General features: G+C 58.2%; 1 protein-coding gene across 9 annotated transcripts in view; it reads right to left on the bottom strand.

The window, feature by feature from the left end:
* The window catches only part of ABLIM2 (actin binding LIM protein family member 2), a 143,737-nt gene that overhangs the window by 9,158 nt on the left and 118,848 nt on the right, over positions 1 to 15,731 (bottom strand). For 5 of the 9 annotated variants that reach the window (XM_040625370.1, XM_040625369.1, XM_040625375.1 and 2 more), the window contains 4 exons: positions 10,595 to 10,656; positions 5,241 to 5,295; positions 3,894 to 3,901; positions 3,604 to 3,684 (listed from right to left, as the gene is read on the bottom strand). In XM_040625370.1, the coding sequence (XP_040481304.1) occupies positions 3,604 to 3,684; positions 3,894 to 3,901; positions 5,241 to 5,295; positions 10,595 to 10,656 (206 nt within the window). The remainder of the gene's footprint in view (positions 1 to 3,603; positions 3,685 to 3,893; positions 3,902 to 5,240; positions 5,296 to 10,594; positions 10,657 to 15,731) is intronic. The other 4 variants (XM_040625373.1, XM_040625371.1, XM_040625377.1 and 1 more) reach the window with 1 other exon arrangement.

The raw sequence follows: 15,731 nt of genomic DNA on the forward strand, positions 1-15,731 counted from the left end.
ACCGTACTTCCCTGTGACCACACTTCCAGAGCTGCCAAGGACTGCCATTCCTCCTCCACATGTCGCCAACATTTACGGAGCACCTACTATGTGCTATGGGCCCCTATCAGGAACCTTTCATTTCACCAGGCTAAGCACCCTGAATCTCCCTGGCCAACCCCATCGCATCCATCATCGTCACGGTCCCAGCTCATCCTTCTCCACGCAGGGGCCACCACCACACCCACCCCATCCCGCCGCCCTGGAGTGACACCAGACAAGTCCCTGCCACTCACCACTCTGCACACTCCATGACCCAGTCCTGCCACCTTGACCTCCCAAATAGTGCCCAAACCCCAGATCCGCCCACTTCTCGCCCCGGCACCACCCCCACCCCACCGTCTGAGATGCCAGCGTCTCTTGCCTGGATGACTCAATTGCCTCCCAGTCTCCTGTATCCACATGGCCAATCTGGGCCTCACAGTGCAGCCTCGTTGTTATTTTGAATTACAAACCTAACAGGGAGTCCCTCAACTAAAAGCCATTGTCCTTAAGACTAAAATCCACACTGCTTAACATTGCCCAGGGCCCTGTAAGGCCTGGCCCCATTCTTAACCTTCACCCTGCTCAAGTACAGACAGGTTAGCCTCCTTAAAGTTCTTCCTCAAATAGCCCCTGCTTCTTCCTGCCCCAGGGCCTTTGCACATGCAGTCTGTGCTTCCTGGAATTCTCTTCCTGTGGGCCTCCCTCGCCTTACACACATGGACGTATGTGCACACATACACACACACACACACACACACACACACGCAAACACACTTACTACACCCAGTCAACTTCTACCCATTTTTAATGGCCCATGTTCCTCCCCTTTGAGCCCTTCTCTTGGTATATAATTACACATACTCATTTGGGGCATCCCCTGATGGGTTCTGTCTCCCCCATCACACTGAGTCTGGGAGGGCAGAGCTCATGTGGTTTTTGCTCATCACTCATCCCAGGACCCAGCTCAGTGCCTGGCACAAACTCAGCAAATGAATGAGAGTCAGCAAAGCATTCTGGGAGCCAGGGTCGAGAACTTGACAGTTCTCCTTCCAGAGACTGACCCTACAGAGATGAGCTGGGCTCACTAGCTGTCCGCCAAATCCATCCTCTCCTCTTGCTGGCCACGCAACACAGACAGGCTGCCTCGCATGGAGCTTTGCCGTGGGACTGAGCTCCAGCCGGTGGGGCGCAAGCAGAAGCCCCATCTGCCGCTCCACAGCCTGGCCTTTTGGACCCTCCCCAGTGTGGACGTGGGACCACCACACAGCCATTTACGAGGATGAGCAGATCCCTATTAACTGGCATGGAAAAATGTTCACGTCAAACACAAGAGAAAAAAAAGCTGATATCAGGGGCACCTGGGGGGTCAGTCGGTGAAGCATCTGCCTTCGTTCAGCCCAGGCCATGATCCCAGGGTCCTGGGATCTAGCCCCACATCGGGCTCCCTGCTCAGCGGGGAGCCTGCTTCTCCCTCTGCCTCTGCTACTCCCCACCCCCACTCGTGTTCTCTCTGTCAAATAAATAAATAAAATCCTTTTTAAAAAGCTGATATTGAACTACATAAACAGCGTGAACCTACTTATCAAAAATTGGATTCAGTGATTTTGGGTATTTGTACAAAAAGAAATTTCTGGAATCCTGTCCACCGCGGTGCTAACAGGAATTGTAACTCGGTGGGGGAATTCCGTGTGATGTTTGTGTTCTTCTTTGCATTTTTCTGGAGCTCTACAAGAGTTATAAATTGTTTTTATATTAAAAATAAAGCTCTCTCCCCTGAAATAAAAACATCAGGGGCCCTCCTGTCCCGCTGGGATGCGGCCCCTCCTACGCCAGTCCTGGCTCACCTCCCGGCTCTGAGCCCCGAAGAATGTGGGACGTGCCCCACTGCTGGTAACATTTCCAGCTTCCTTCCCCGCTCCGCGACGATGAGAGGAGAGCGATTACAGAGACGCACCCTTGGGTGTGTTCTTGGAGAATGGGTGATTAACCCATTACCCAGTCCTCAGAGTTTGCTCAAAGCAAGTATTTAGAGGTACTAACCACTATCTTGCACCTCTCATTCAGTATTTAGCAAAAAGAAAAGGGGGTTTCATTTAAAGGTTACCCCAGTCCCAAGAGGGAAACAGCTAGTCCTAATGGGCTCCTGGCCCCGGGGCCACCGCTGTGCAGGGAGTCCCGGGCACCTTGTTCTGGGCTCAGCTCTCGGGATGAGAGCAACCAGCCCACAGGGCTTGGCCCTTTAAGGAACAAAGGCACCCAGCAAATAGGCGCCCTCCAGTCTGCGGAGATGACCACAGATCAACAAGGACTCCACCCAGCAGGAGCCAAAGAGCACAGCCCCTGCAGAGAAAGTGGGGACTGTCATTCCTGAGCCCCACACAGAGGACGCCTAGGACCCTGTCTTCCCCGCGGCAGGTACCTGCAAAGTGTGAGGCGGCCCTCGTGGGTTCCTGGCTGCTGTGCGCACACGTGCTCTCTGGCCACCTCCACGTCCCAGAGCTGAACCTGGGCCTGAGCCCCAGGACCCCCTGCTCCCCTGGACTCACATACCTGCTTCCCGCCTTGCCGGCCCCGGCCTCCCCTGACCCGTGCTTATCCCAACAGTTCAGAACTTCTCAAGGATCTTTCCTTTTCTGTGGGGTAAGATCCAAATGTCCTGCTAAACGGACAGCCTCCTGAGCGAGGAGCTGCTGTGTCCTCCACCTTTGTGGTCGTTTGCCTGGCATGATGCCCTCGTGTCCTAGACGACAGCGGGATCTGGTGGGCTCACGGCACCGTCTGACTGTGGCATCCGTGGGCTCACTGGGCCATGCTGCCCCCTCCTCCCCAGCCACCTCCCTTTAGCGGGACACCTGCTGCCTGCGTGGCCCACCACCCTCCCGTGGGTGCTGGGTCCAAGGGCTCCGAGCTGTCTCCTGGCTCTGGGGTGCCTGTAACCATGCCCTGGGCCACGGACAGAGCCTTCGGGACTGCCCAGCAAGACAGTCATCAACAGGCAGCGAAGCCCCGTGACAGGGCTCAGAGGTGAAATCTAGCGCACGGACACTGATTACTCGGTAGGACGATTGCGGGGATTAAGTCCTGCAGATCAGCCACGGGCCCACGGCTCATGGCAAGTGCTCAGCAAAGTCCTTTCGGTCAACAAGTATCATCCAAATACCTACTCTGAGCTGACGTCCTGTTGGCCTTTTAAGCCTACATTTGCTCTCCAGAGATGAGTTTATTATTCTCGCTTGGTTCGAATATGGCCCAATGAGAGCCCACGGACTGTGACCACTTTCTCAACGTCAGTCCCGGGGGAAAGACGAGCACCACTGACTAGCACGGTCACGGAGCCTTCCCTGGCCGGATGCACACAGCAGAGCCCTCTGCAAAGCCATCTGTGTTGGGGTCCGCTCCCATGTTCTCCCGCCCTTGGAACAACGCGGGGCCTTGGCTCCGAGCCCGCCGCGGGCCTTGTGCTGCCCCCCCCCCACCCCGCAGGAACACGCAGGGGTGCTGAGTGCTGACACCAGGGACAGGCATCTGTGGAGGACGCCCAGCTGGACTGCGCACCCTCCCCCCCAGACGCCCTCCTACCTCCAGCCGTGTCCGGTCCACATCCTTGGGCAGTTTGACGCGAATTCGGTTGGTGACAATGAGGGCGTCATAAGGATAGATCTGTGGGGAGAAGAAACTGCAGGTTCACCCCAGGAAGCAGGCGTGTGCCGGGACCAAAGGGCTGAGCCGAAGGCCAACAGAGAGGTACATACTTGCGCTGGCATCGGACACACACATTTCATAGGAAACCACAACAAAAGGAACTTTTAACCTGGGCAGGTGCGTGGTGGCGGGAAGAGGTCGGAGTGGCAGTGGGCGGCCCCTCTTACCTTGTATTCTGTAAGAGAGAGAGCAGAAGCCACGCGTGGCGGTTTAGAAAGCGCGGAACGTGGCCCAATGGCAGAAGCGGTCTCGTCCTGGGGACCTCACCCCCACCCCCACCCCCACCCCCGGCGGCCTGCATGGGGGTGTTAGTCCTCGGAGAGCAGATTCTCCAGAGGGAAGCTGAGAGCGGGAGGCATGGTCAGGAGGCTGGAGGCCAGACTGGGAGCCGGACGCAGCACTGTGTCCCTCAGGCGTGACGCTGTCTCCCTGGTGGTCCGGGCCGCCCTCAGAAAGCGGCCTGCCTCAGTTTACCCACCTGTGGAGTGGACATCCCAGGGCAGTTTTGGGGGCACAGCAAACACTGACAGTCGCTCAGGGTCTGACACCTCGGCCTCTTACTCTTTCCTTCTTGACCCCATAACTCCTCCTTGACATTACTGAGCCCCACACGCTTGCTTTTTAAAAGGCTTTTCTGCCAGACTAAAATCGTCATGTCAGAAAATAGACCCGTATGGATCAGAGCACATAGAACCCTCAGAAAGCAGTACCCCTAGGACTTGGGCCACAAGCTGGTCTTGGGAAGGAGACCCTGACAAGGGGCCTGGGCAACAGGGGCCGGTCCCCGCATGTCCCAGCGGGCCACAAGACACCCTGACAGGTCAGCTCTGAGCCTGGGGACTTGGAGAGCCACGTGGAGGGAGCCGGCTGCGAGCCCCCAATGCTCTGCTGCCCAGCGTGAGCCATCCCGGGGTGACAGGGGTGAGAGAGCTTGGCCCCGCGCAGGAGGGGCTCAGAGCTAACACAGCCCCTGGTCAGGCACCTGCCATGAGACCCGGGCCATGCCAGAAACACCAGCCTCCTGGCAAGCAACCTTCCTTGTTCGAAGCCCAGGAGGCCCCCATGGCGGAGCGGGTGGGGGTGGGGGGGTGGGGGGTTGGAGGCAGGATGGGACCCGAACTCATTCGACTCAGACCCCAGGGGCGTTTTGTTGTGATGCTTCTTCTGTTATTGCCATGAAATGTAACGGTGGGTGATTAGGTTGGCCTCAGTCCCGGTACAGGCTGGCTATCCCAACACACATCTCTCTCCCCAGTGACCAGAGTGACCACAAATCAGGACAGGGCCAGCCATACTCAAGGATGAAGAGAAGGGAAGGGAGCACCTCAGGAACAAAGAATGGAGGTAACCGGCTCCTCGAGTGGAAACGAACACCCCCATGCTCCCCCCACTGCACAATGCTCAGAGCCTTTGCCAGCTGGCCCTGGAGGGGCCCATTCAGAATGAGACTTGTGGAAACGTGTAAGTGACCCCTGCCCCAGCCAGAGACCCACAGGGGTCCCCGCGTCTTGTACCTCGCGTGCCCCAGCTGGCATCCGGGTCTGCTCCACAAGGGGCCAGATTGGCATTCTGGAAGAGAAAGAGAGAGGGCGGCAGGAGGCAGGCTGCTCTGGTGGGTGGTCGCGCCTTGGTGCTGCCCAGCCCGGGTGGGGGGGGCTCCCCAGAGTCCCCGGCGCCTCGGCTCTGGAAGGGCCGTGCTGGGGCTCACTTGGTGGGTCCGCTCGCACGCCTCTCCCTGCCTTCCAGGCAGCCGTGGACCCTGACTGGCCCAGCTCTCCCGCTTGCCTTTTGAGCCGCTGCCACGTGCCTGCTCCCTGCGGCCCCCTAGGGGCGCGGCCCAGCTGGCATGGAGGCCGGCCCGTGGGGACCTCTGCTCCCCTCCAGACCCGGTGGGCCCCAGGCGCCCAGAAGGCCCAGTCCGTACAGCCCCTGGATAGAGCCCTGCGTGCTCCGAGCAGCCGTGACAGAGGACGGCACTCAGGTGGGGACACTCCGAGGGAGCAGGTGCCTGCCTCGTTCACGGCATTCGTCAGCAGACTGCCATTTCCGTGCGTCTCCACCACCCATGCCGGGAATTCTCTTCCCTTCTGCCCGCCTGAAAAAATCACCCCACAAACCACTAAAAGCAGGTGCTGAGCCCCTGTGTCTCTACCCCCAGCTCCCGTGCCTGGCATGTACGGTGCGAGGCAAGTGCTGCCACGGCCCGCAGTCCACGGAGCTGCTGGGAGAACACGGTCCCCACAGGCCCAGCCCCTGCTGCCAGGTCTCGCACCGGCTCGGTGCTCTGGGCCAGCACTCCTGGGATCGCGTGTGGGGTTTCAAGGCAGCCCTGCAGTCCCAGGGGAGAGTCGCGTGTCGCCCTGGACGGGGCGACCGGGAAAGCGTGGTGGGCACCACTTCTTAGGGTAGAGGAGTGACACGCGAGCAGGAATAATCCCGTGGAGTGTGCAGGCAGGGGACGAACCCAGAGAGCCCCGAGCCCAAAGTCCTCATTCCAAACAGGGGACACAAGGGTGGTGAGTTGGGCGAGCACGGAAGTGGACGGCTGGTGCCAGTTTCTAGTCAAAGATCTGGTGTTTTGTTCATCACAAATTTTCTTGCATTAACTTGGATTTTTAAAAAAACATTGCCTTAGAACATTATTTACTTTGATTACTGAGAATTCGGGCAAGTGCCTCACCCGCCTTACCTAGTCTCAGCCCTGGGACCCCGAGCCAGGCGCCCTCACCCCCACCCCCTCTCACGACCATCACAGAATAATTCTCCGTAGGGGTTTGCAAGACCAATTTCTGAGGCATTTTCTCAGGATGCCAAGAAGCACCCCCAGGCGCACCTGTCTGGTCTGGGAACCTCTTCCCGAGAAAGGCAGCAAACCTGCCCTCTGCTTGCCTTCTCCCGCCGGGCCATCTGTGATGCAGAAGAGAGATGCCTCCCCCTAGTGCCCACTGCCCTGCATCACAGGCCACGAACTCTCAGGCTACCACGGCCGCCTCGGGCAGTTAGAGACCGCTCTCCTAGCAGCAAAACCAGCTTCCTCTGGTCCACCAGGCTCTGAGGCCGGACAGAGACTCCCGGGAGAGGGGGTAGGGCATCTTCCAGGTGGAGGGCGGCACCGGATCAGTGGAGAGCAGGACAAGAGCAGCCTACCCTTGGCCCACCAAGTGCCTGGGACCTTCAAGACCTCTCTGGGGCAAGGGAGCCTTGGGGTCACTCCTTAACATGTGGGGTGGCCAGGGGAGCTCCACAGGCCCACCCCCTGCTGATTCCCTTGCAGTTCTCAACAGAGGCCCTGGAGACTTTAAAAGCAACAGATTATTCACCTCTCCCATTGGTTTGGAGTTTTCTAGGCGCCAGCTACCCTCCAGACACATTCTACAACCTTGGCTGCAAGCCTAGGAGTGGGCATCATCATCACGGTCTTATAGACGAGGCTTGGAGAGGTTAAGGAACGAGCCCCAGATCATACAGCAAATACACAGAACTGCAAACATCTTCACCCCTGCGTTTTGCTTCTCAAAAATGATGCTTGAATTGTTAGTAGGAGGAATGAAACTGCGGCCATGCACGGCTCATTGCTACTGTCTTGCTAGGACTCATGTTGGAATATGTCACCTAGTGGCCACCGGTGTGGAAGTTGGAAGGGGTAGGAACTTGCTTTAATAACAGTCACTCTTGTGGGAGCCACGCTGTTGAGCTTACGAGAAGCTTTCACGTTTTGACTGTTATTTGTCCTCCCCATGATCTTAAGAGGTAAGGATAATTCTTTTAAAGACAGGAGGTAGAGACTCGGGGAACATAAGTGACTTGCCCAAAGACATACACCCGCTGGTGGCAGAGCTGGGTTGTGAACTCGGGGCTCAGTGGGACACGTGGTCCTTCCAGCGCTACCGTTGGAAAACATCGGACATCTTCATTTTAAGGTTTTCCTTGTACACGGGCATTTTTGCAAACGCTTTATGGACATGTGAAAACCTGATTCAAAAGGTACAGATTTTTCTCATATACCGAGCAGATGGTTTGCCGTGTGCACTATTCAATTGCTCCCTATGCCTTTTATTATTTTTTTGTCCACTAGATCCGCATGTCTGATTCCAAATGCCATATTCAAATTGCCTCCCACCTTGTATTTTATGAGGGTCCCCGGCACCGCCGCGCTGCTTGACGCACTTCAATGTACAAATGCTACATCTGCTGGAGGACGTGTGTCGTCACAAACACGTGTCCCCTCTTTATGTCACTACTATAATCTGGCAGCCTCTGTCTTCCAGCAGGAGGATTCCGTCTGTTCATATTTGCCATCAGGGTTTTTCTGTTGGTGGCCAGTGGTTGTTCTCTTAATAAGAGACCAGGGGGCACACGTTGGGAGCCACGCCACCTCGTCCACAGGAACGCCTGTGGCAGGGGGCTACTGTCTTACTAATTCCACAGAGAAGAGAGCATCTACCATGACTAGGCTCTCTGGCAGGCTGGTTAGCAGGACATTTTAACAAGCTCTGGGACTCAGGGTGGTGGCCCCTTGTGACAAATCCCTCTCAAAGCAAGAACTAGAAGCCTCTGTCTCCCCCGATGAACTGATCTCCTTCCTTCCATTGGATGAGAACTACACAGCCAGTCATGTTTGCCTTTTTGCCCTGCCTACCAGGAGGCTCAGACCTAAGCTTCAGTGCTTTGGCTCGTATAATGTTCTTTTGTTTCTGATATAGTTCTGATACATAATTTCTTTTAGAGCTTCCTCCTCCACTCCTTTGTGATTTGGGGTTTATGGGTGTCCAGGTTCAGTGCACCTCTGTTTTTACTTAGGGCCACCTAGAATCCTTTCCGGAAGTAGAGACACACCAAAAACAAACTAACAAGTGGCCACAGACAGTAGTGGGTGACCACATCCAGGTGCTGAGCCTGGCAATGCCGTAAAAGGCTGGTCATTCAAAAGCTCAATTATCTGGTCTTCCCACTGAGAAATGGGCATGAAATTACATACAAGTCTGAGAAAGTCTGAAAAAACAGGAAAGAACCTTTGCAGGGAAAAAGAACCCCCAAGCAAAGTCGCCAACGCTAGTCACCAATCTCCCACATAAGCCATGTGAAAAGCTGAAGATCTTCCCGCAAGGATGCACCCGCCTTTATCAACCCCCACATCTGCGGGACGCACAGGCTCCCCCTCCTTCGAGGCCAGCAGGAGAAACACTCACAGAGGCTTAGCTCTCGACTCGGTAAAGCTCCAGCCTCTGGTCTCACTAGTTGTGGGAGAGGGAGTGAAGTCCGCGTCCATGCTGGAATGTCTGGATCAGCTGTTCCCAGCTCTTTCGGGGGTGGGGCATGTGGAGACTGTGGCCCTCTCTGCAGGTGCCAGGGGCATCGAGCCAAGTCATTCCAGCATGAACCAAGGAGGGCATCTCCCCAGAGGATGTGTGGTCCGGGCACCAATGATGCAAGGCTAGACATGCCGAGCATTCCTTCTTTAATTTCCTTCTACATATTGAGGGACAGGCCCAGGACTTGGCTGGAGGGGTGGAACACCACCGCCCTCGTGGGCCGCTGAGTCACAGAACAGCTGTTCCAGGTGTGCAGAGAACATTCTGGATGGTTTCCCCACCACCCTCAGGAGCCCTAACCCTGAGACCAAGGATTGACATTTCCTGGTGCTGTGGGGGTCCTCCACCCCCCACCTGTCCCCCCGTGCCTGCCCCGATGTCCACTGAAGATGAAGGGTGGAGAAACCCTTAGGAGACAATCGAGAGAAGCATGTGGCATGCGCGCCCTGACTTGTCCCGTTCCAGAGCGTGAAGTGCGGTTAGTGGGAAGGGGGCTTTGCTAGAGAAAACCATGCAGAGGTGCCGGGGCCCAGGCTGGACACTGCAGTGGGTCGGACAGGGCCCGAGGAAGACACAGATGGCCAAGAAAACGCCTGCATCGTCCCTGTTCTTGGATGTGTCCCTGCGGCCAGGGCCCTGGGTGCGAGGTGTGCCCTGGGGGCCGGAGGAGGCTGTCCCGGGCGTTCCACGCTTATGCCGAGACCTCTGCCGTGCAACACGCGGGGACTCGACTGCTGAGCGCCTGCTCTGGTGGAATGACTCGCCCCGGTTTTGGACAAATGCCCTCAGACAGCGGAGAGGCTGCGGAGACGGGGTGTCCCGGGACTGTGTGTGTTGGGGGGTCCTCTGGTGCCATCACACACGCCCCACCCCAGGGGTCCTCACTGGGGACTCATGAAGCTGTGGGAACAGCGACAAAAAGGAACCCAGCCCCTCCATGGGGACAAGCCAGGCCCCAAACTCTCCAGGCTCCCAGTCCAATGTCCCGGATGGGAAGACGGGAAGGGGAAGGCCCCCCAGTCTTTAGCTGGGAGCAGCCAGGGAAACCAGCTACGGAGTGTGGGATCCGGGAATAATTACAGGTGCAAACGGCAGCATCAGGGGCGACGGTAACAGTCACAGATGTTAAAGGCACCACTCGTGGTGACGGTCGTGAGGGCCGTGACAGGGAGGGGCTGATGCAGTCCAGGAAAGAAGCGAACCGTGGTGCCCCTTGCTCGCCAGCTAGCTGACCCCTTAAGCCCCTTATTAGGCTCCAGGTCACAGAAGAAGGATGTGGCTCAGGAGGGGCCTCAGGGGTTCAGAATATTCTGCGTGGGCCCTGTCTCCCTCTCCGCACCGCACTGAGGTCTCCTTGGGAGCCGGGGGCCGGGGTTAGATGGGAGGAAGGGAGGGGGTCCCTGTTCTGGCCTGACCCTGGTCCGCAGGGCAGCAGGCAGAGGCGGTGGGTGAGCGGGGTCCCCGGGCCCCTCCTTCCGGCCGTGTGGGCACCACGCTCAGGCTCACAGCACGTGATGGTTAGTATACGATGAGCCAGGGAGGGGTCGAGTACCTACCCGGTGGTCCAAGCCATTCTTTCCGTGTCCTGGGAGAGGGTCAGATTTGGAATAGGGGAATCCTGAAACAGACACAGCACAGCTCTGTCACGCACGCACGGAGGCCGGGTCCCGGCCAGAGGGGCTGGGCTCGTGACACCCAGAAGGGCCCCCGAATCACGCCCTGCCTCCATCATGACCTCCATCCCCAGGGTGCTGGCTGAGGAAGAAGCCGGCAAGGGCGTGATGTCCCTGAGTCCGCTTAGGACACCAGGAACACCGCGGCACCCTCTTGCCAACCCTGGCCCGGTGGGCACCTGTGTTCTCTGACAGCCTGAGGCCTTGGCATCGTCTGTCACCCAGGCCGAGCCCCTCATCCGGCAGCCAGGAGAGCTGGGGACAGGGGCGGGAGGGAATCCCCGTGGGGGGTGGGGCTGTGCCATCCTGAACCAGGGGCAGCACACGGGGGCTGCCACCAAGCAAAGGCCGCGTGGGAACTATTTTATTTTTTTTAAAAGATCTTGAGCTATTTGCCGTTGGGGGATTTCACATTAAAATCCTAATTTCCGGCTTCTCTTGAAACAAAAAAGGGCTGGTCTGAGACCCTGGGAATCCCACAGCTGAGCCAGCTGTCCCGCTCACGCCGCTGTCTGCCCCGCGTGGGCCCCAGGCTTGGACTCTCCGTTAACCTCTGTGACGTGTCCGGGGACAGGGGTGCGGAGGCACTCCGCTACGTCCTTCTGGCTCAGGGGGAGGACACACAGCAGAGCCCAGCCCCCTGGAGGAGAAGGACCCCCCCACCCTGGGGGGAGCTCCGGGGGTCCTTGCTCCCAGCACTGGGCTGGCCCCCAGCGGCTCAGGCGCCGCCACCCCGAGCCAAATGCCAGCGCCCACCACGGGAGCCACGGGGCTGCTAGTCAGGGCGCAGCGGGCGGCGGTCACGTGTCCTGGTGTTCACAAGGCCGCGTGTGTCCGTGGGACCAAGGACAGAGTCTCCATGTGGGCGGGTGCACAGAACTGTCTGCCCCCCACTCCAGGAGGGCCTTGCTTCTGAGCAAAGGATGCCCATCCAGATACCTCTCATCTCAGGGGTCCTCACGAACTCTGGGGACGGAGAAGACGCTCTGCACCGCTCATGTGTGGACCCGGGAAAGCCTGTCGGTGATGTCTCAGCCCGGGAACCTATCCTGGGCACTTGTTTGCCCCCACGTGGCCTGTCGGAAGGTCCCGGATGTGGGCCAGAAAGGGCCTTTTGCCACATCGAGGTCAGGGTTCTCAAACTTCTTTTAACAAAGGCACCCTCTTGCCGCGTGAGATGTTATGCGAACTCCGATGTACGGAACGGGGGGCAGTGGAGCTGGACAGAAGAGGGGCGAGGGGCCAGACCAGCCACCCCTGTTCCTCCCAGCCTCGCCCATGCCTCCTCCAGGTCAACGACTAGCCTCCCACTCTGCAGAGGGGGAGTCGAGGCCCGGAGTCGGGCGGCCTGCCCAAGGTCACCCAGCCCCAGGGTGCCAGACGAGGCCCCCTGACTCACAGTCCTGCGGTCCCTCCTAATTTACACACAGAGCCAGGCACAGTCGAGGACGTGAGGCTGTGGGGTCGAGGATCTGAGGAACCCTCCGCAGAGACACAGGAGCTCCTGCTCGACCAAAGGTGCTGCAGCACGGGTTCTCAAAGTGGGGTCCCTGGCTGGTGGCACCCGCTCATCGGGAGCTGGTCGGAGAGGCAGATTCTCGGGCCCGCCCTGACCTGCTGCATCGGAATCCCGGGCTGGGCTCCAGTGAGCCGTGGTATGCAAATCCTGCAGGGCAGTCTGATGCACGCGAAGGGTTGGGGCCTCGAGCACAGCAGTGCCCTCACCTGTGTCCTGCGCCTGGAGGCCCTGCTGGCGCCCGGACAGCTGTCACAGGGCCCCGGGCTCAGGCTGCCACCTGTGGTCTCCGCATCTGACCGCTTCGCACGAAGTGCACAGACCCTGCTCCACGAAGGTCACCCTGTTCTCCTGACTTTCCAACGACAGTGGTCCTGTCTCTCTTCTACCTACCTTGAGCGCCCACATCGCATAATGTCACAGATTCTTCTTCAGCCGTCAGACAGGATTTCAGAACCTCGTGGAAAGAAGAGTCGATGATAATCGCATTGTTTTTACCTCTTCGGATGGCCTCTCTGCTCCGAGGCCCCTAGTCTTCTCTTACCATGCCCTTTCTGCTTGGACACCTGCCTCCCACGATTCTTTAAACTTCTGCTCGTGAAAAATGCTTAGTGTTGAGAATTTCCTCCTTTCCCATTCATTCCCGTAGGACAGGCTCCCCCAGTGCAGAATTCGCATTGACGGCAACCATGCCTCGGCACACGGAAAGCACCCCCTTCCCGCTGGCCCCGTGGTTTCTGCGGAGAAACCCGCTGTCTACAGGGAGGCCGTCTTCTGTTGCAGCTGCTTTCAAGGTCCGCCATCCCCTGTCTTCAGATTTTCACAGTTCAATTATCATCATAACTGGTTTTGACGTGAACTCCTTTGGACTTGTCCTGTTTGGGGTTCTCGCAGTTTCCTGGACCTGTAGGTGTAGGACTCAGGCCACCTTTGGGAAGTGTCACCCGTACCTTTGAGTGCTTTGTCCAGCCCACTCTGTTCTCTGCTTCCGGAACTCCAACGCGACAGATGTTGTCCCACCGATTTCCGAGGCTCCGTTCATCTTTTTCCCGCTGTTTTCTCTCTGTGGCTCGGACTGGGTCATTTCTGCGGCCCCAGCTACGAGATCGCCGACTCTGCCGTGTTCTGCTACGCTGTTTCTGGATCCATCTGGTGAATTTTTTTTTTTTTTAAGATTTTATTTATTTATGTGACAGAAACAGCCAGCGAGAGAGGGAACACAGCAGGGGAGTGGGAGAGGAAGAAGCAGGCTCCCAGCAGAGGAGCCCGATGTGGGACTCGATCCCGGAATGCCGGGATCACGCCCTGAGCCAAAGGCAGACGCTTAACCACTGAGCCATCCAGGCGCCCCCCCCTCCCCGGTCTGGTGAATTTTTAATTTTGGTTATTTTATCTTTCAGGTCTGTAGTTTCCATTTGACTCTCTTTTTTGGGGGTAATGTGCATTTCTTTGGTGAGACTTCCTTTCTTCATTTTTGGGTATTTGTTTGCTGAAGCATTTTTTGGGTGGCTGCCCTAAGCATCCTTGTCCAGGAACGCCGACATCTAGTTCTTGTCAGTGTTGTATCTGTCGCTTGTCTTTGCCGATTCAAATTGGTATCTTCACGGCTCTCTGTTGTCTCCCGGACATTTTGGACGTGACATGGGGGGCAGCAGACCCTGGTGGAGCCTTCCATCAAAGCGGCTGCGGCTTGCTCGGGTGCAGCGGGTGCATGGGGCCTGGTGTGTACGGCCCACGGTCTGACGACAGGCTGGTTTTCAGAACGCTCGCCACCGTGCTCTTCTGGGCTGCCGAGTCCAGCTGGGGCTCCCGGGACCGCCTGTGGGGCTGAAACGAGCTTCCCCGGTTGCTCTGTGCCCCGAGGTGGGGGTGGGAGACACCGGCTGCCGTGGAGAGGGTCTCCCGGGCCCACCCTCCAGGTGGCCAGGTCCCAGCGGGCTTCCTGCTTCCTATCTGCTGGTACGGAAGATGCCTACCCGGCCGCCTGGTGCACTGCATGGGAGGTGGGAGACGGGGTCCTGTGTCTTCCCTCAAGTCCTGGGCTCCCTAGCCAGCCCACTTCCTCTTTCCACCCGGGAGATTTCTGCGATTTGTCTGCTGTATTGTTTCGGGGGTGGGGTTATACTTAGTGGGGATGAGCAAGGAGAGAAGAGGCTCCACACTCTCCCCTCCCCTCCCCCCGGCTGCCAAGCTGACCCATCAAACTTGGCCTCTCTGGGGCTGGGATGAGCCATCAGATTTTAAAGGTCCCAGTGACCCCCTGTGCAGCTAGGGTTGAGAGCCACTGGCTTAAAAATCCCTTTGCACACTCAGAGACCCTAGCTGACCCTCGTAGGCCTGTGCATTACACAAGACCTCCTTCTACAGGTAAGGAAGCCGAGGCCCGTGAGAGGAATGGCCCCCACAAGGTCAATGCCTGCTCAGGAAGAGGATAAAACGAGAGCCCAGGACGTCTGGCTTCCGGAACCAGGGATCCCACCTATGCCGGCAGCTCCGTGCCCATGTGGGTTCGCAGGTGCGGGCGTCTTCTGGGCACCTGTGTGTCAGGCGGCCGTGAGAGTGTGTGCTGCGCGTGCATGAGAGAGAAGGCAGGTCTGCTGGGCCTGGGACGAGGCGGCAGCTGGGTAATCGTGAGTCTCCTTAGCCCTGTACGTGCTGCACACCCAGCCACCCCCATGTCCGTACTCGGTGCACACCGGCTCCCCTGCCACCTCCTCTCAGAAGCCCACCGGTGGCAGCCTTGTGCTCGGCATTCTGAGCGCAGTCTCCTTGGGTCTGTACCTCTTCTGGGCTGGCTCGTCAGAGGTCAGGGTAGCTGCTGGATGTACAAGCTGAGGCCCAGATGCAGCTAGAGACCAGCAGCTCGTCCCCGCCTCCAGGGATGCTCTGTGCACAGCTGATCAGCAGGGCCCTTCCCTGGGCAGATCGTCCACCAGCGCCCGGATAGGGAATTTCGCAGCCACATGGCCCTGCAGAGGATTGGGTCCAGGAGGGGCCGGAACTGCCTTCAGCCCCAAGTGACTACGAGAAGGATGCTCTCGGGTGACCCAAGCTCCAGGCTTCTGGAAGTAAGCGAGACAGGCTCACCGCAGCCAGGCCCGTGGACTGCCGTGCTCTGCCGCGACATCCCTCAAGGCTCAGGAGATAGGATGCCCAAGTGCTCGCAGAAAGAACTGGCTGGCCACGCCCTCCCCAGGAGTCCCTGCACCAGGTGACCTAACCACCTGCTGAATGCCGGGGTGCCCCCCTCACCTTGGCCCACTCCCCTAGCCCTGGCTCTCTCCCTCCCTGGTGGCTCCTCTGGGTTCCCTCCTGCCCCAACAAGACAGCACCTTGCCCACCTGCTTGCCCACCTGCTCGCTCTTTCCCCTTTCCTCCAGAGTTTGGCAGAGACTGGAAACAGGAGGAAGAGGACCCAGAGTGAGCTGGGAATGGACCCGGAGAATCACACCTTCTTTGGGCCTCAGACGCTTTGAAGAAAGTAATGCAACCTCAGGAACATGT

This window comes from Ursus maritimus, unplaced genomic scaffold, assembly GCF_017311325.1.
Source record: "Ursus maritimus isolate PB19 unplaced genomic scaffold, ASM1731132v1 scaffold_8, whole genome shotgun sequence".
Classification (NCBI taxonomy): domain Eukaryota; kingdom Metazoa; phylum Chordata; class Mammalia; order Carnivora; family Ursidae; genus Ursus; species Ursus maritimus.